Raw genomic sequence first — 13,402 nt, 5'->3', positions numbered from 1 at the left:
AACTTCTACCCTCATCCACAAAGCACTCCATGGATCAGCACCACCCTACATCTCCTCTCTGGTCTCAGTCTACCACCCCACCCGTGCCCTCCGCTCCGCTGATGACCTCAGGTTAGCATCCTCAATAATCAGAACCTCCCACTCCCGTCTCCAAGACTTTACACGTGCTGCGCCGATTCTTTGGAATGCACTACCTAGGTTAATACAATTAATCCCCAATCCCCACAGTTTTAAGCATGCCCTAAAAACTCATTTGTTCAGATTGGCCTACCGCCTCAACGCATTAACCTAACTATCCCTGTGTGGCCCGTTCAAAAAAAAAAAAAAACATAATCAGGTTCCTCGCAACATGTTCTCATACACTTTATGCAGTTAATAGCCCTCTGTGTCTGTACTGCTACATACTTAGGCAGTTACACTATGGCTGGTCCGACTAACTAAAGCAATTGTTACCATCCACCTCTCGTGTCTCCCCTTTTCCTCATAGATTGTAACCTTGCGAGCAGGGCCCTCACTCCTCTTGGTATCTATTTTGAACTGTGATTTCTGTTATGCTGTAATGTCTATTGTCTGTACAAGTCCCCTCTATAATTTGTAAAGCGCTGCGGAATATGTTGGCGCTATAAAAATAAAATTATTATTATTATTTTGTGTCACCATCAAGAAACATATATGATTACCTCTCATAAATGATGAATTGGAAGCATGTTCCCCTACTCCTTCCTATAAATCAGTGTGTGATATGTGCATGTTTTTATCCTATAGCAACAGAATGGACCAGTCAATGGCAGATTATACAAGAAAGAATACAAGGAGTCATTTGAAGAAGCCCCATTGTACATTCCTGTGCTCACCTACCTTGGTTATGGCATTCTAATTTTATTCGGCTACTTACGGGATTTCATGAGAAGGTGGGGATTAGAACAATGTCACATGGCCGAAGAAAGGGAAGAACAAAGAGTAAGAATATTTTTAGTTTATTAGACAATTAGTATAAATACAGATAGTCAAAATTTTGAAATTTAATTTTACAATGTTTCCGCCAATTCGGTTATCCGAGTTGCAACCTACCTGGACCTTTATTAATGTCATTTAGGTAGCAAATCTAAGATTATATAGCAGCAAAGAGATGAGATACTGCTGGTAGCCTAATAACCTAATAATTTACTTGTCTTTAACTCCTTTACCCCCCAAGCCTGTTTTCACTTTCATGACCAGGGCCAAAGTTTACAATTCTGACCAGTGTCATCTTAAGTGGTAATAACTTTTGAACACTTCAATGGATCCCAGTGATTCTGAGAAAGATTTGTGGAGACAAATTCTACTTCATGATAGGGTTAAAATTTGTTTAAAATAACTTGCTTACATTTGTGAAAAAATTGGAAATTTGGCAAAAAAATGTAAAATTTTGCAATGTTCAAAATTTTAATTTTTAAGCCCTTAAAGAAGAAAGATATGTCACATAAAATATTTGAAATAGCATTTCCCACATGTCTAGTTTACATCAGCACAATTGTTGAAATAACATTTGTTTTGTTAGGTAGCTAGCCCCTTCCCGACCTTTGACGCCACGTAGGCGTCATGAAAGTCGGTGCCAATCCGACCCATGACGCCTATGCGGCGTCATAGAAAGATCGCGTCCCTGCAGGCCGGGTGAAAGGGTTAACTCCCATTTCACCCGATCTGCAGGGACAGGGGGAGTGGTAGTTTAGCCCAGGGGGGGTGGCTTCACCCCCTCGTGGCTACGATCGCTCTGATTGGCTGTTGAAAGTGAAACTGCCAATCAGAGCGATTTGTAATATTTCACCCATTATAACGGGTGAAATATTACAATCCAGCCATGGCCGATGCTGCAATATCATCGGCCATGGCTGGAAATACTAGTGTGCCCCCACCCCACCCCTCCGATCGCCCCCCCACCCCCCCGATCTGGCCGGTACACTGCTCCGGCTCCCCTCCGTCCAGTGCTCCGCTCCCCCCCGTGCTCGTGTCCGCTCCCCCCGTGCTCCAATCACCTCCCCGTGCTCCAATCACCCCCCCTGCACTCCGATCCACCCCCCCCCCGTGCTCCGTTCCACCCCCCGTGCTCCATTCCAGCCCCCCCGTGCTCCGTTCCACGCCCCCCGCGCTCCGTTCCACCCCTCCCGCGCTCCGATTCCCCCCCCCGTGCTCCGATCCCCCCCCCCCGTGGTCCCCCCCCACCCTATCATACTTACCGATCCAGCCGTGGTCCCGTCCGTCTTCTCCCGGGCGCCGCCATCTTCCAAAATGGCGGGCGCATGCGCAGTGCGCCCGCCGAATCTGCCGGCCGGCAGATTCGTTCCAAAGTGCATTTTGATCACTGAGATATAATCTATCTCAGTGATCAAAATAAAAAAAATAATAAATGACCCCCCCCCTTTGTCACCCCCATAGGTAGGGACAATAAAAAAATAAAGAAATTTTTTTTTTCCACTAATGTTAGAATAGGGTTAGGGTTAGGGGTAGGGTTAGGGTTAGGGGTAGGGTTAGGGGTAGGGCTAGGGTTAGGGTTAGGGGTAGGGTTAGGGGTAGGGTTAGGGTTAGGGGTAGGGTTAGGGGTAGGGTTAGGGTTAGGGCTAGGGTTAGGGTTAGGAATGTGCACACGTATTCTGGTCCTCTGCGGATTTTTCCGCTGCGGATTTGATAAATCCGCAGTGCTAAACCGCTGCGGATTTATGGCGGATTTACCGCGTTTTTTTCTGCGCATTTCACTGCGGTTTTACAATTGCGATTTTCTATTTGAGCAGTTGTAAAACCGCTGCGGAATCCGCACAAAGAAGTGACATGCTGCGGAATGTAAACCGCTGCGTTTCCGTGCAGTTTTTCCGCAGCATGTGTACAGCGATTTTTGTTTCCCATAGGTTTACATTGAACTGTACACTCATGGGAAACTGCTGCGGATCCGCAGCGTTTTCCGCAGCGTGTGCACATACCTTTAGAATTAGACTATGTGCACACGGTGCGGATTTGGCTGCGGATTCGCAGCAGTGTTCCATCAGGTTTACAGTACCATGTAAACATATGAAAAACCAAATCCGCTGTGCCCATGGTGCGGAAAATACCGCGCGGGAACGCTGCGTTGTATTTTCCGCAGCATGTCAATTCTTTGTGCGGATTCCGCGGCGTTTTACACCTGTTCCTCAATAGGAATCCGCAGGTGAAATCCGCACAAAAAACACTGGAAATCCGCGGAAAATCCGCAGGTAAAACACAGTGCCTTTTACCCGCGGATTTTTCAAAAATGGTGCGGAAATATCTCACACGAATCCGCAACGTGGGCACATAGCCTTAGGGTTAGGGTTAGGGTTGGAATTAGGGTTGTGGTTAGGGGTGTGTTGGGGTTAGTGTTGTGGTTAGGGGTGTGTTGGGGTTAGGGTTGGAGTTAGAATTGAGGGGTTACCACTGTTTAGGCACATCAGGGGTCTCCAAACGCAACATGGCGCCACCATTGATTCCAGCCAATCTCGTATTCAAAAAGTCAAATGGTGCTCCCTCACTTCCGAGCCCTGACGTGTGCCCAAACAGTGGTTTACCCCCACATATGGGGTACCAGCATACTCAGGACAAACTGCGCAACAATTACTGGGGTCCAATTTCTCCTGTTACCCTTGTGAATCTAAAAAAATGCTTGCTAAAACATAATTTTTGAGGAAAGAAAAATGATTTTTTATTTTCACGGCTCTGCGTTGTAAACGTCTGTGAAGCACTTGGGGGTTCAAAGTGCTCACCACATATCTAGATAAGTTCCTTGGGGGGTCTAGTTTCTAAAATGGGGTCACTTGTGGGGGGTTTCTACTGTTTAGGCACACCAGGGGCTCTGCAAACGCAACGTGACACCCGCAGACCATTCAATCAAAGTCTGCATTTCAAAAGTCACTACTTCCCTTCTGAACCCCGACGTGTGCCCAAACAGTGGTTTACCCCCACACATGGGGTATCAGCGTACTCAGGAGAAACTGGACAACAACTTTTGGGGTCCAATTTCTCCTGTAACCCTTGGGAAAATAAAAAATTCTGGGCTAAATAATTATTTTTGAGGAAAGAAAACGTATTTATTATTTTCACGGCTCTGCATTATAAACTTCTATGAAGCACTTGGGGGTTCAAAGTGCTCACCACACATCTAGATAAGTTCCTTTCAGGGTCTAGTTTCCAAAATGGGGTCACTTGTGGGGGGTTTCTACTGTTTAGGCACATCAGGGGCTCTGCAAACGCAACGTGACGCCCGCAGAGCATTCCATCAAAGTCTGCATTTCAAAACGTCACTACTTCAATTCCAAGCCCCGGCATGTGCCCAAACAGTAGTTTACCCCCACATATGGGGTATCACCGTACTCAGGAGAAACTGGACAACAAATATTGGGGTCAAATTTCTCCTGTTACCCTTGGGAAAATTAAAAAATTCTGGGCTAAATAATTATTTTTGAGGAAAGAAAACGTATTTATTATTTTCACGGCTCTGCATTATAAACTTCTATGAAGCACTTGGGGGTTCAAAGTGCTCACCACACATCTAGATAAGTTCCTTTGGGGGTCTAGTTTCCAAAATGGGGTCACTTGTGGGGGGTTTCTACTGTTAAGCCACATCAGGGGCTCTGCAAACGCAACGTGACGCCCACAGAGCATTCCATAAAAGTCTGCATTTCAAAACGTCACTACTTCACTTCCGAGCCCCGGCATGTGCCCAAACAGTGATTTACCCCCACATATGGGGTATCAGCGTACTCAGGAGAAACTGGACAACAACTTTTGGGGTCAAATTTCTCCTGTTACCCTTGGGAAAATAAAAAATTGCAGGCTAAAAGATCATTTTTGAGAAAATAATTTTTTTTTTTATTTTCATGGCTCTGCGTTATAAACTTCTGTGAAGCACTTGGGGGTTCAAAGTCCTCACCACACATCTAGATTAGTTCCTTTGGGGGTCTAGTTTCTAAAATGGTGTCATTTCTGGGGGATCTCCAATGTTTAGGCACACAGGGGCTCTCCAAACGTGACATGGTGTCCGCTAATGATTGGAGCTAATTTTCCATTTAAAAAGCCAAATGGCGTGCCATCCCTTCCGAGCCCTGCCGTGCGCCCAAACAGTGGTTTACCCCCACATATGGGGTATCAGCGTACTCAGGACAAACTGGACAACAATATTTGGGGTCCAATTTCTCCTATTATCCTTGGCAAAATAGGAAATTCCAGGCTAAAAAAACATTTTTGAGGAAAGAAAAATTATTTTTTATTTTCATGGCTCTGCGTTATAAACTTCTGTGAAGCACCTGGGGGTTTAAAGTGCTCAATATGCATCTAGATAAGTTCCCTGGGGGGTCTAGTTTCCAAAATGGGGTCACTTGTGCGGGAGCTCCAATGTTTAGGCACACAGGGGCTCTCCAAACGCGACATGGTGTCCGCTAACAATTGGAGCTAATTTTCCATTCAAAAAGTCAAATGGCGCGCCTTCTCTTCCGAGCCCTGCCGAGTGCCCAAACAGTGGTTTACCCCCACATATGAGGTATCGGCGTACTCGGGAGAAATTGCCCAACAAATTTTATGATCCATTTTATCCTACTGCCCATGTGAAAATGAAAAAATTGAGGCGAAAAGAATTTTTTTGTGAAAAAAAATTACTTTTTCATTTTTACAGATCAATTTGTGAAGCACCTGAGGGTTTAAAGTGCTCACTAGGCATCTAAATTAGTTCCTTGGGGGGTCTAGTTTCCAAAATGGGGTCACTTGTGGGGGAGCGCCAATGTTTAGGCACACAGGAGCTATCCAAACGCGACATGGTGTCCGCTAACGATGGAAATAATTTTTCATTCAAAAAGTCAAATGGCGCTCCTTCCCTTCCGAGGCTTACCATGTGCCCAAACAGTGGTTTACCCCCACATGTGAGGTATTGGTGTACTCAGGAGAAATTGCCCAACACATTTTAGGATCCATTTTATCCTGTTGCCCATGAGAAAATGAAAAAATTGAGGCTAAAAGAATTTTTTTGTGAAAAAAAAGTACTTTTTCATTTTTACGGATCAATTTGTGAAGCACCTGGGGGTTCAAAGTGCTCACTATGCATCTAGATAAGTTCCTTGGGGCGTCTAGTTTCCAAAATGGGGTCACTTGTGGGGGAGCTCCAATTTTTAGGCACACGGGGGCTCTCCAAACGTGACATGGTGTCCGCTAAAGAGTGGAGCCAATTTTTGATTCAAAAAGTCAAATGGCGCTCCTTCCCTTCCAAGCCCTGCCGTGCGCCAAAACAGTGGTTTACCCCCACATATGAGGTATCAGCGTACTCAGGACAAATTGGACAACAACTTTCGTGGTTCAGTTTCTCCTTTTACCATTGGGAAAATAAAAAAATTGTTGCTAAAAGATAATTTTTGTGACTAAAAAGTTAAATGTTCATTTTTTCCTTCCATGTTGCTTCTGCTGCTGTGAAGCACCTGAAGGGTTAATAAACTTCTTGAATGTGGTTTTGAGTACCTTGAGGGGTGCAGTTTTTAGAATGGTGTCACTTTTGGGTATTTTCAGCCAAATAGACCCCTCAAACTGACTTCAAATGTGAGGTGGTCCCTAAAAAAAATGGTTTTGTAAATTTCGTTGTAAAAATGACAAATCGCTGGTCGAATTTTAACCCTTATAACTTCCTAACAAAAAAAAATTTTGTTTCCAAAATTGTGCTGATGTAAAGTAAACATGTGGGAAATGTTATTTATTAACTATTTTGTGTCACATATCTCTCTGGTTTAACAGAATAAAAATTCAAAATGTGAAAATTGCGAAATTTTCAAAATTTTCGCCAAATTTCCGTGTTTATCACAAATAAATGCAGAATTTATTGACCTAAATTTACCACTAACATGAAGCCCAATATGTCACGAAAAAACAATCTCAGAACCGCTAGGATCCGTTGAAGCGTTCCTGAGTTATTACCTCATAAAGGGACACTGGTCAGAATTGCAAAAAACGGCAAGGTCTTTAAGGTCAAAATAGGCTGGGTCTTGAAGGGGCTAGAACTGTTAAAAGTTGACCAGCGATTTCTTATTTTTCCTCACAAAATTTACAAACCCATTTTTTTTATAGACCACATCACATTTGAAGTGACTTTGAGGGGCATATATTACAGAAAATGCCAAAAAGTGACATCATTCTAAAAACTGCACCGCTCAAGGTGCTCAAAACCACATTCAATAAGTTTATTAACCCTTCACGTGCTTCACAGGAACTGAATATGGAAGGAAAAAATGAACATTTAATTTTTCACAAAAATTTTACTTTAGACCCAATTTTTTTTTTTCATTTTGCTCCTAAGTACACCGATACTCCATAGGCAGTGCTTGGAAGGGAAGGAGCCCCATTTGACTTTTTGAATGCAAAATTGGCTGCAATCAAGAGTTGACAATATATCACAATTGATATAAAGAGCCCCTGATGTGCCTAAACAGTGGAAATCCCCCACAAGTGACCCCATTTTGGAAACTAAACCCAGAATGAATCTAGATGTGTGGTGAACACTTTCAACCCCCATGTGCTTCACAGAAGTTTGTAACATAGAGCTGTGAAAAAAAAAATCAAATTTTTCCCACAAATGTTTTTTACCTCCAAATTTTTTATTTTTACAAGGGTTTTGTTATTTTATTAACTAGACTCCTCGAGAAATTTATCTAGATGTGTGGTAAGCACCTAGAACATCCAAGTGCTTCACAGAATTTTGCAACGTTAATCTGAAAAAATGAAGAATAATTATTTTCTCACAAAAGTTGTTTTAGTCTCAAATTTTAAATTTTCACAATGATATCAGGAGAAAATGGATGCCTAAATTTGTTGTGCAATTTTCCTGAGTACACTGATACCCCAAGTGGTTAAAAATTACTTTTAAGGCACAGTGCAAAGCTCAGAAGGAAGACGCGCCATATTGGAGTTCAAATTTTGCTGGAATGGTTTGAGGGTGCTCTGTCACATTGGCAGAGCCCCTGAAGTGCCAGAACAGCACAAGCGCCCCATAAGTGACCTCATTTTACAATTACACTTTCCAATGATTTAATATAAGGGTGCAGTGATCATATTGACACACATGTGCCTCACAGAATTTTATACCATTGGGCAGTAAAGAAAGAATGATTACATTTTTGCCATCAAAATTTAGTTTTAGCCCCTGATTTTACATTTTCACACAGGAAAATGGGCAAATATGGCACCAAAATATGTACCACAATTTATGATGAATGTAGAAATACCCCATATATGACTGTACAGTACTGCTTAGCCATACATCGAGACTCGGGAGGGACAGAGCGCTATTTGCCTCCTGGATCACAGATTTTCCTAGAATAGTTTGCAAAGCCTCAAAGTGCTAGAAGAGCAGAAGTTCCTCTTAAGTGACCCCATTTTGGAAATTATACCCCTTTGGAAATTTATCTACAGGTGTTGTGATGATTTTGACCTCATGGTTGTTTTCCAGAAACAACAGCAGTGGATGTTGCTGAGTGAAAACTGCAAACTGCCATTGTAATGCCCAGTACGTTGTAGTGCCAAAAACCTTATAGTGCCCAGCTCATGGTTCTGGATATACACACTTATAAATTAGGAGGGCTCTCATCACTACAGAAATGTCAAACGTGGACGCTTATTGTGCTTTAGGCACACTGGGGCTCAGAAGGGAGGGGGGCATTTGGATTTGGGTGCACAGAATTTGCAGAATTTTTTGGGGGGGTCGAGGAGCCATTTAGCTTTTCCAAAGCCTTTGTACTATCAGTTACGTGGAAGCGCCCCTTGTTTCCATTAACAGATGATGGACCTGAGTGAGGATCACATTTATCCTGCTCTCTACGCTGAGCACTTACTTTGGGGTTTCCATCTAAATCTCTGAAGTGATGTGATTCACATGACACCCCTGAGGGATCAATTCACTATGAGGCAGTAGAGTTACTCTGGGCTCCATCAGGCCTCTGTTCATCACTGTCCTTCTTTTCAGAAGTGCATAAAACTATGGCGGGCCGCGCTTTTTTGGATGACTAAAATGATAGACATCGTCTGATCACAGGCCACACAGCGTCCACAGTGTCTCCATCTGCCTCTTTATAGGGAATCTTCTGCTGGGGTTCAGTCTGAATCATATATTTCAGATTTACACGGAAACCCCAGTGTAAGCGCTTAACATAGAGCCCAGGATACATGTGAGCTGAGCCTTACTGCAATATTTGGGAAACAGAATGATGAAATCAACAGCAGGTGAAGAATTGGGTTTATTTATTTTTTACACCGTTCCTCTTGCGGTACAAGTGATTAGACGATTTTATTATTCGGGTCGGTGCAATCACAGCGATATCAGATTTATATTGTGGTTTTTTTTTGTTTGGCTGCTGTCACAAACTAAAAATCGCTTTTTATTGCAAAATATTTTCATATTTCATCCGACAGGGACATGTGAGTGCTTGTTTCTTGTGGGACGAGTTGATGTTTTTATTGGTACCATTCTCAGGCATATTCAGCATTTTGATCACTTTCTATTCCAATTTTTGGGAGGCAGACAAAACAAAAAATAGCAATTCCTGAATTTTTTTTATGCCTTTCCTCAAGTGATAAAATTGATAAGGCAGATTTAGTCTTTGGGTCAGTATGATATTACAGTATTACAGTGATAGCACATTTATATGGGTTTTTTATGTTTTGGTGCTTCTACATTATAAAAACTATTTTATAGAAAAAATAATTATTTTTTGCATCGCTTTATTCTGAGAGCTATAGCTTTTTTATTTTTCCATTGATAGGGCTGCATCGCAGATTTTTTTTTTTTGTGGAACAAGATGATGTTTTCAGTGTTACAATTTTTATTTATATTGATTGTTTTGATCTCGTTTTATCCCACTTATTGTTCAGCGGTATGATGAAAAAGCATCGTTTTTTTCCCCTGTTTTTGTTTTGTTCATGGTGTTCACTGAAGGGGTTAACTAGTGTGACAGTTTTATGGAGCATGTGTTTTACACAAAAACACACATTTTTTAGAACAATATATTTTTTTTATTTTGTGATTTAAAAAAATATTTTTACAATTTTTTTTTTTACATTTTTAACTTTGTCCCTCTTTGGGACTTTCACTTTCATGTGCCTGGTAGCTGTTATAAACCATTGCAATGCATGAATATTGCACTGGTTTATAATTGTCAGTGCTGCACTGGCACAAGCCCCATAGACCATGCTCTAAGGGGCTTGCCGTAGCCTGCTGACCAGGATGTCCTTATGATGACATCGGGTCACCTTGGCAACGATCGGGTCCCCTTGATGATGTCACAGGGGCGCTGATCAAAGGCGAGAGGGAGCTTCCTCTCTCTCCCTGCCTTCTAAATGATATAGATTACAGCATTTAGGGGTTTAACCTTCCAGGCATGGTGCGGGCACCACTCCTGGCAGTGAGAGCCGAGTGTCAGCTATAATAATAGCTGAAAACCCAGCGGCGATAGCGCGCACACAGCTCCTGTGCACGCAAAATTGCCATGACGTACCCAGTACATCCAAGGTCAGGAAGTCTTTCCCTTCCATGATGTATTGGGTATGTTGAAGGTTGGGAATGGGTTAAGATTGTGTGCACTTAAGGTCACCAGGTTTTTGCTCACCAATCCAAGAGTAGCATAATATAGGGGCAGATATGCCAAATCCAGTGATGCCACTTGCTGGACTGCTTGCAGTCATGTTGATAAAATCCCTGTTCTATCTGCTGCAGATCTTAGAGTTCTCTGTATAACCCAGCCCATGCTAATGATTGGCAGCTTTCTGCCTATGAACAGTGTAAACACAAAGCTGGGGTGGAGGTTATACAGATCTTATGAATATGCATGACTACCTGGCTACAGGTTTACTAGTTCTCTAATGATGATCTCCTTCTGAAAAAACTATGATTTTATTAAAAATGACACTAAGCAGTCCAGTGATACATCACTGAAATCAGGGACTCTGCGTCTACATTATTTTGCTCTCAGTTTAGGTGCCAAAAACCTAGTGACATATTCTTTTTCAATTGTTAGATCTAGTACAATTGACACTCTCTTGGAAAAGCATCGCTGTGAAACACACATCGGGGTGCTTGTGGTGGTCCTCATAACACATTATGGGTAAGCAGAGACCCTTTACTGTTCAAAGTTTGGCCTCGCTTTTCTCTACTTGTGTGAATAACAGACTGTTTATATGAATAGCAGCCATCTTTAATATATTATAGTTGTAAGTACTAACCCTTTTACTTGGATCTACCATTCTCTTTACTTGATCCTTTCTCTTTGTGTAGTATGTGTAAAAACGTTTTCAATTATGTTAAATAAAATGTATTTTATATTTTAACCCCTCTGTGACCTTGGACGTACTATCCCGTCGAGGTGCCCTGGGCCTATCTGACCCTTGACGGGATAGTACGTCCTGCCCTTTAATGCGATACCGCGACTTAAGTCGCGGTGATCGCATTAAAATTCCGACGCCATCTCACCTGGGGGGAGATGGCCTCGGCATCCAGGGCATTGTCGCCGCCCACCCGCCCTCTCGATCGCTGTGATTGGCTATTCAATTCTGAACAGCCAATCACAGCCATTCTCATTGTTTCAGCCAATCGGAGCGGCTGAAACAATGAGGTCACAGGCTAGGATCGAGTACCGATGTACTCGATCCTAGGTCCGGTGCCTGGCAACGCCAGGCACCGGCAAGAACACCCCGGATTGGCGCGATCGCCGATCGCATCGATCGCGCCAATCGCAGGGCACCGCGCGGAATTACCGCGCTGTGCCCTGCCGGAACCTGCGTGGATCGGTGCTCTAATAGCACCGATCCTAGGATAGGACACAGTGCAGGCCCAGCAGGGCCTGCAGGAGCCGATTGGCGCGATCGATGTCATCGTCGATCGCGCCAATCACAGGGCGCAGCGGCGATCACGCTGTGACCGCTCTGTGCCCTGCAGGTGACCTGGCTGTGACCTGCCTAGGATGGCGCGAACAGATCCGATCCTAGGCAGGTCACAGCCAGGTCACCAGGAAAGCTCTGATTGGTGGGATCGATGTTATGGTCGATCCCACCAATGACAGGTCACAGCAGCAGCATGACCGCTCTGTGACCTGTCTGTGTCACCTGCCTGACCTGTGTATGACCGCTGAGGATTCCTACAGAGCGGTCATACTGCTGGATCTCCCTGCTGGATTTTGTGCCTGGATCTCCCTGCCGTGCTGGGTATTGTGGTGCCACAGCAGCCTGTAGCACCACAATCCCTGCTAAAGAAAGAAGACAACTAAACGTAAGTTTTATCCCTGATCCCTGCCCAATCCCCGTTCATCCACCCCAATCCCCGTTCATCCACCCCAATCCCCGTTCATCCACCCCAATCCCCCCTTCCCCCTCTTTTTACCCCCTCCACCCCCATTTGTGCCGCCTCCGTGCGCACATTTAGTAGCCGCCGAGCGTTGATTGGTGACGCAGTTCACCGATCAACGCTCGCGCTCGCTTTTTTTCCCTCGCCCCCGTTGCGCCAACTCCGTACACACATTCCGCAGCCGCCAAAGTTTGATAAGTGACGCAGTTCACTTATCAGAGTTTGTGCCTGCCGTTTTCCTTTTTTTTTTTTTCACCCCCCTTTTTGCGCCACCTGACTACAACCGTACGTTTTGATCACTGATCCCTGCCCAATCCCCACTTCCACCCCCATCTCCCTTCCCCCTCTTTTTACCCCCCTTTGCACCTCCTTCCGTGCGCCCATTTAACAGCCGCCGAACGTTGATTGGTGACGCAGTTCACCGATCAACGCTCGCGCTCGCTTTTTTTCCCTCACCCCCGTTGCGCCAACTCCGTACACACATTCCGCAGCCGCCAAAGTTTGATAAGTGACGCAGTTCACTTATCAGAGTTTGTGCCTGCCGTTTTCCTTTTTTTTTTTTTCACCCCCCTTTTGCGCCACCTGACTACAACCGTACGTTTTGATCACTGATCCCTGCCCAATCCCCACTTCCACCCCCATCTCCCTTCCCCCTCTTTTTACCCCCCTTTGCACCTCCTTCCGTGCGCCCATTTAACAGCCGCCGAACGTTGATTGGTGACGTAGTTCACCGATCAACGCTCGTGCTCGCTTTTTTTCCCTCACCCCCGTTGCGCCAACTCCGTACACACATTCCGCAGCCGCCAAAGTTTGATAAGTGACGCAGTTCACTTATCAGAGTTTGTGCCTGCCGTTTTCCTTTTTTTTTTTTTCACCCCCCTTTTGCGCCACCTGACTACAACCGTACGTTTTGATCACTGATCCCTGCCCAATCCCCACTTCCACCCCCATCTCCCTTCCCCCTCTTTTTACCCCCCTTTGCACCTCCTTCCGTGCGCCCATTTAACAGCCGCCGAACGTTGATTGGTGACGCAGTTCACCGATCAACGCTCGCGC

The 13,402-nt window shown here is 44.4% G+C and overlaps 1 protein-coding gene across 4 annotated transcripts in view; it reads left to right on the top strand.

Annotated features, from left to right (window-relative positions):
- The window catches only part of SPTLC3 (serine palmitoyltransferase long chain base subunit 3), a 91,862-nt gene that overhangs the window by 21,451 nt on the left and 57,009 nt on the right, over nucleotides 1–13,402 (top strand). For 2 of the 4 annotated variants that reach the window (XM_069768780.1, XM_069768782.1), the window contains exon 2: nucleotides 766–960. The exons of 1 other annotated variant lie outside the window; for it this stretch is intronic. In XM_069768780.1, the coding sequence (XP_069624881.1) occupies nucleotides 766–960 (195 nt within the window). Of the gene's footprint in view, nucleotides 1–765; nucleotides 961–11,024; nucleotides 11,112–13,402 lie in introns of all 4 variants that reach the window. One more of the 4 variants, XM_069768783.1, reaches the window with a different exon arrangement.

The sequence above is a fragment of the Ranitomeya imitator genome, chromosome 5, assembly GCF_032444005.1.
Source record: "Ranitomeya imitator isolate aRanImi1 chromosome 5, aRanImi1.pri, whole genome shotgun sequence".
NCBI lineage: Eukaryota > Metazoa > Chordata > Amphibia > Anura > Dendrobatidae > Ranitomeya > Ranitomeya imitator.
This window is presented reverse-complemented; position numbering and strand designations above follow the sequence as displayed.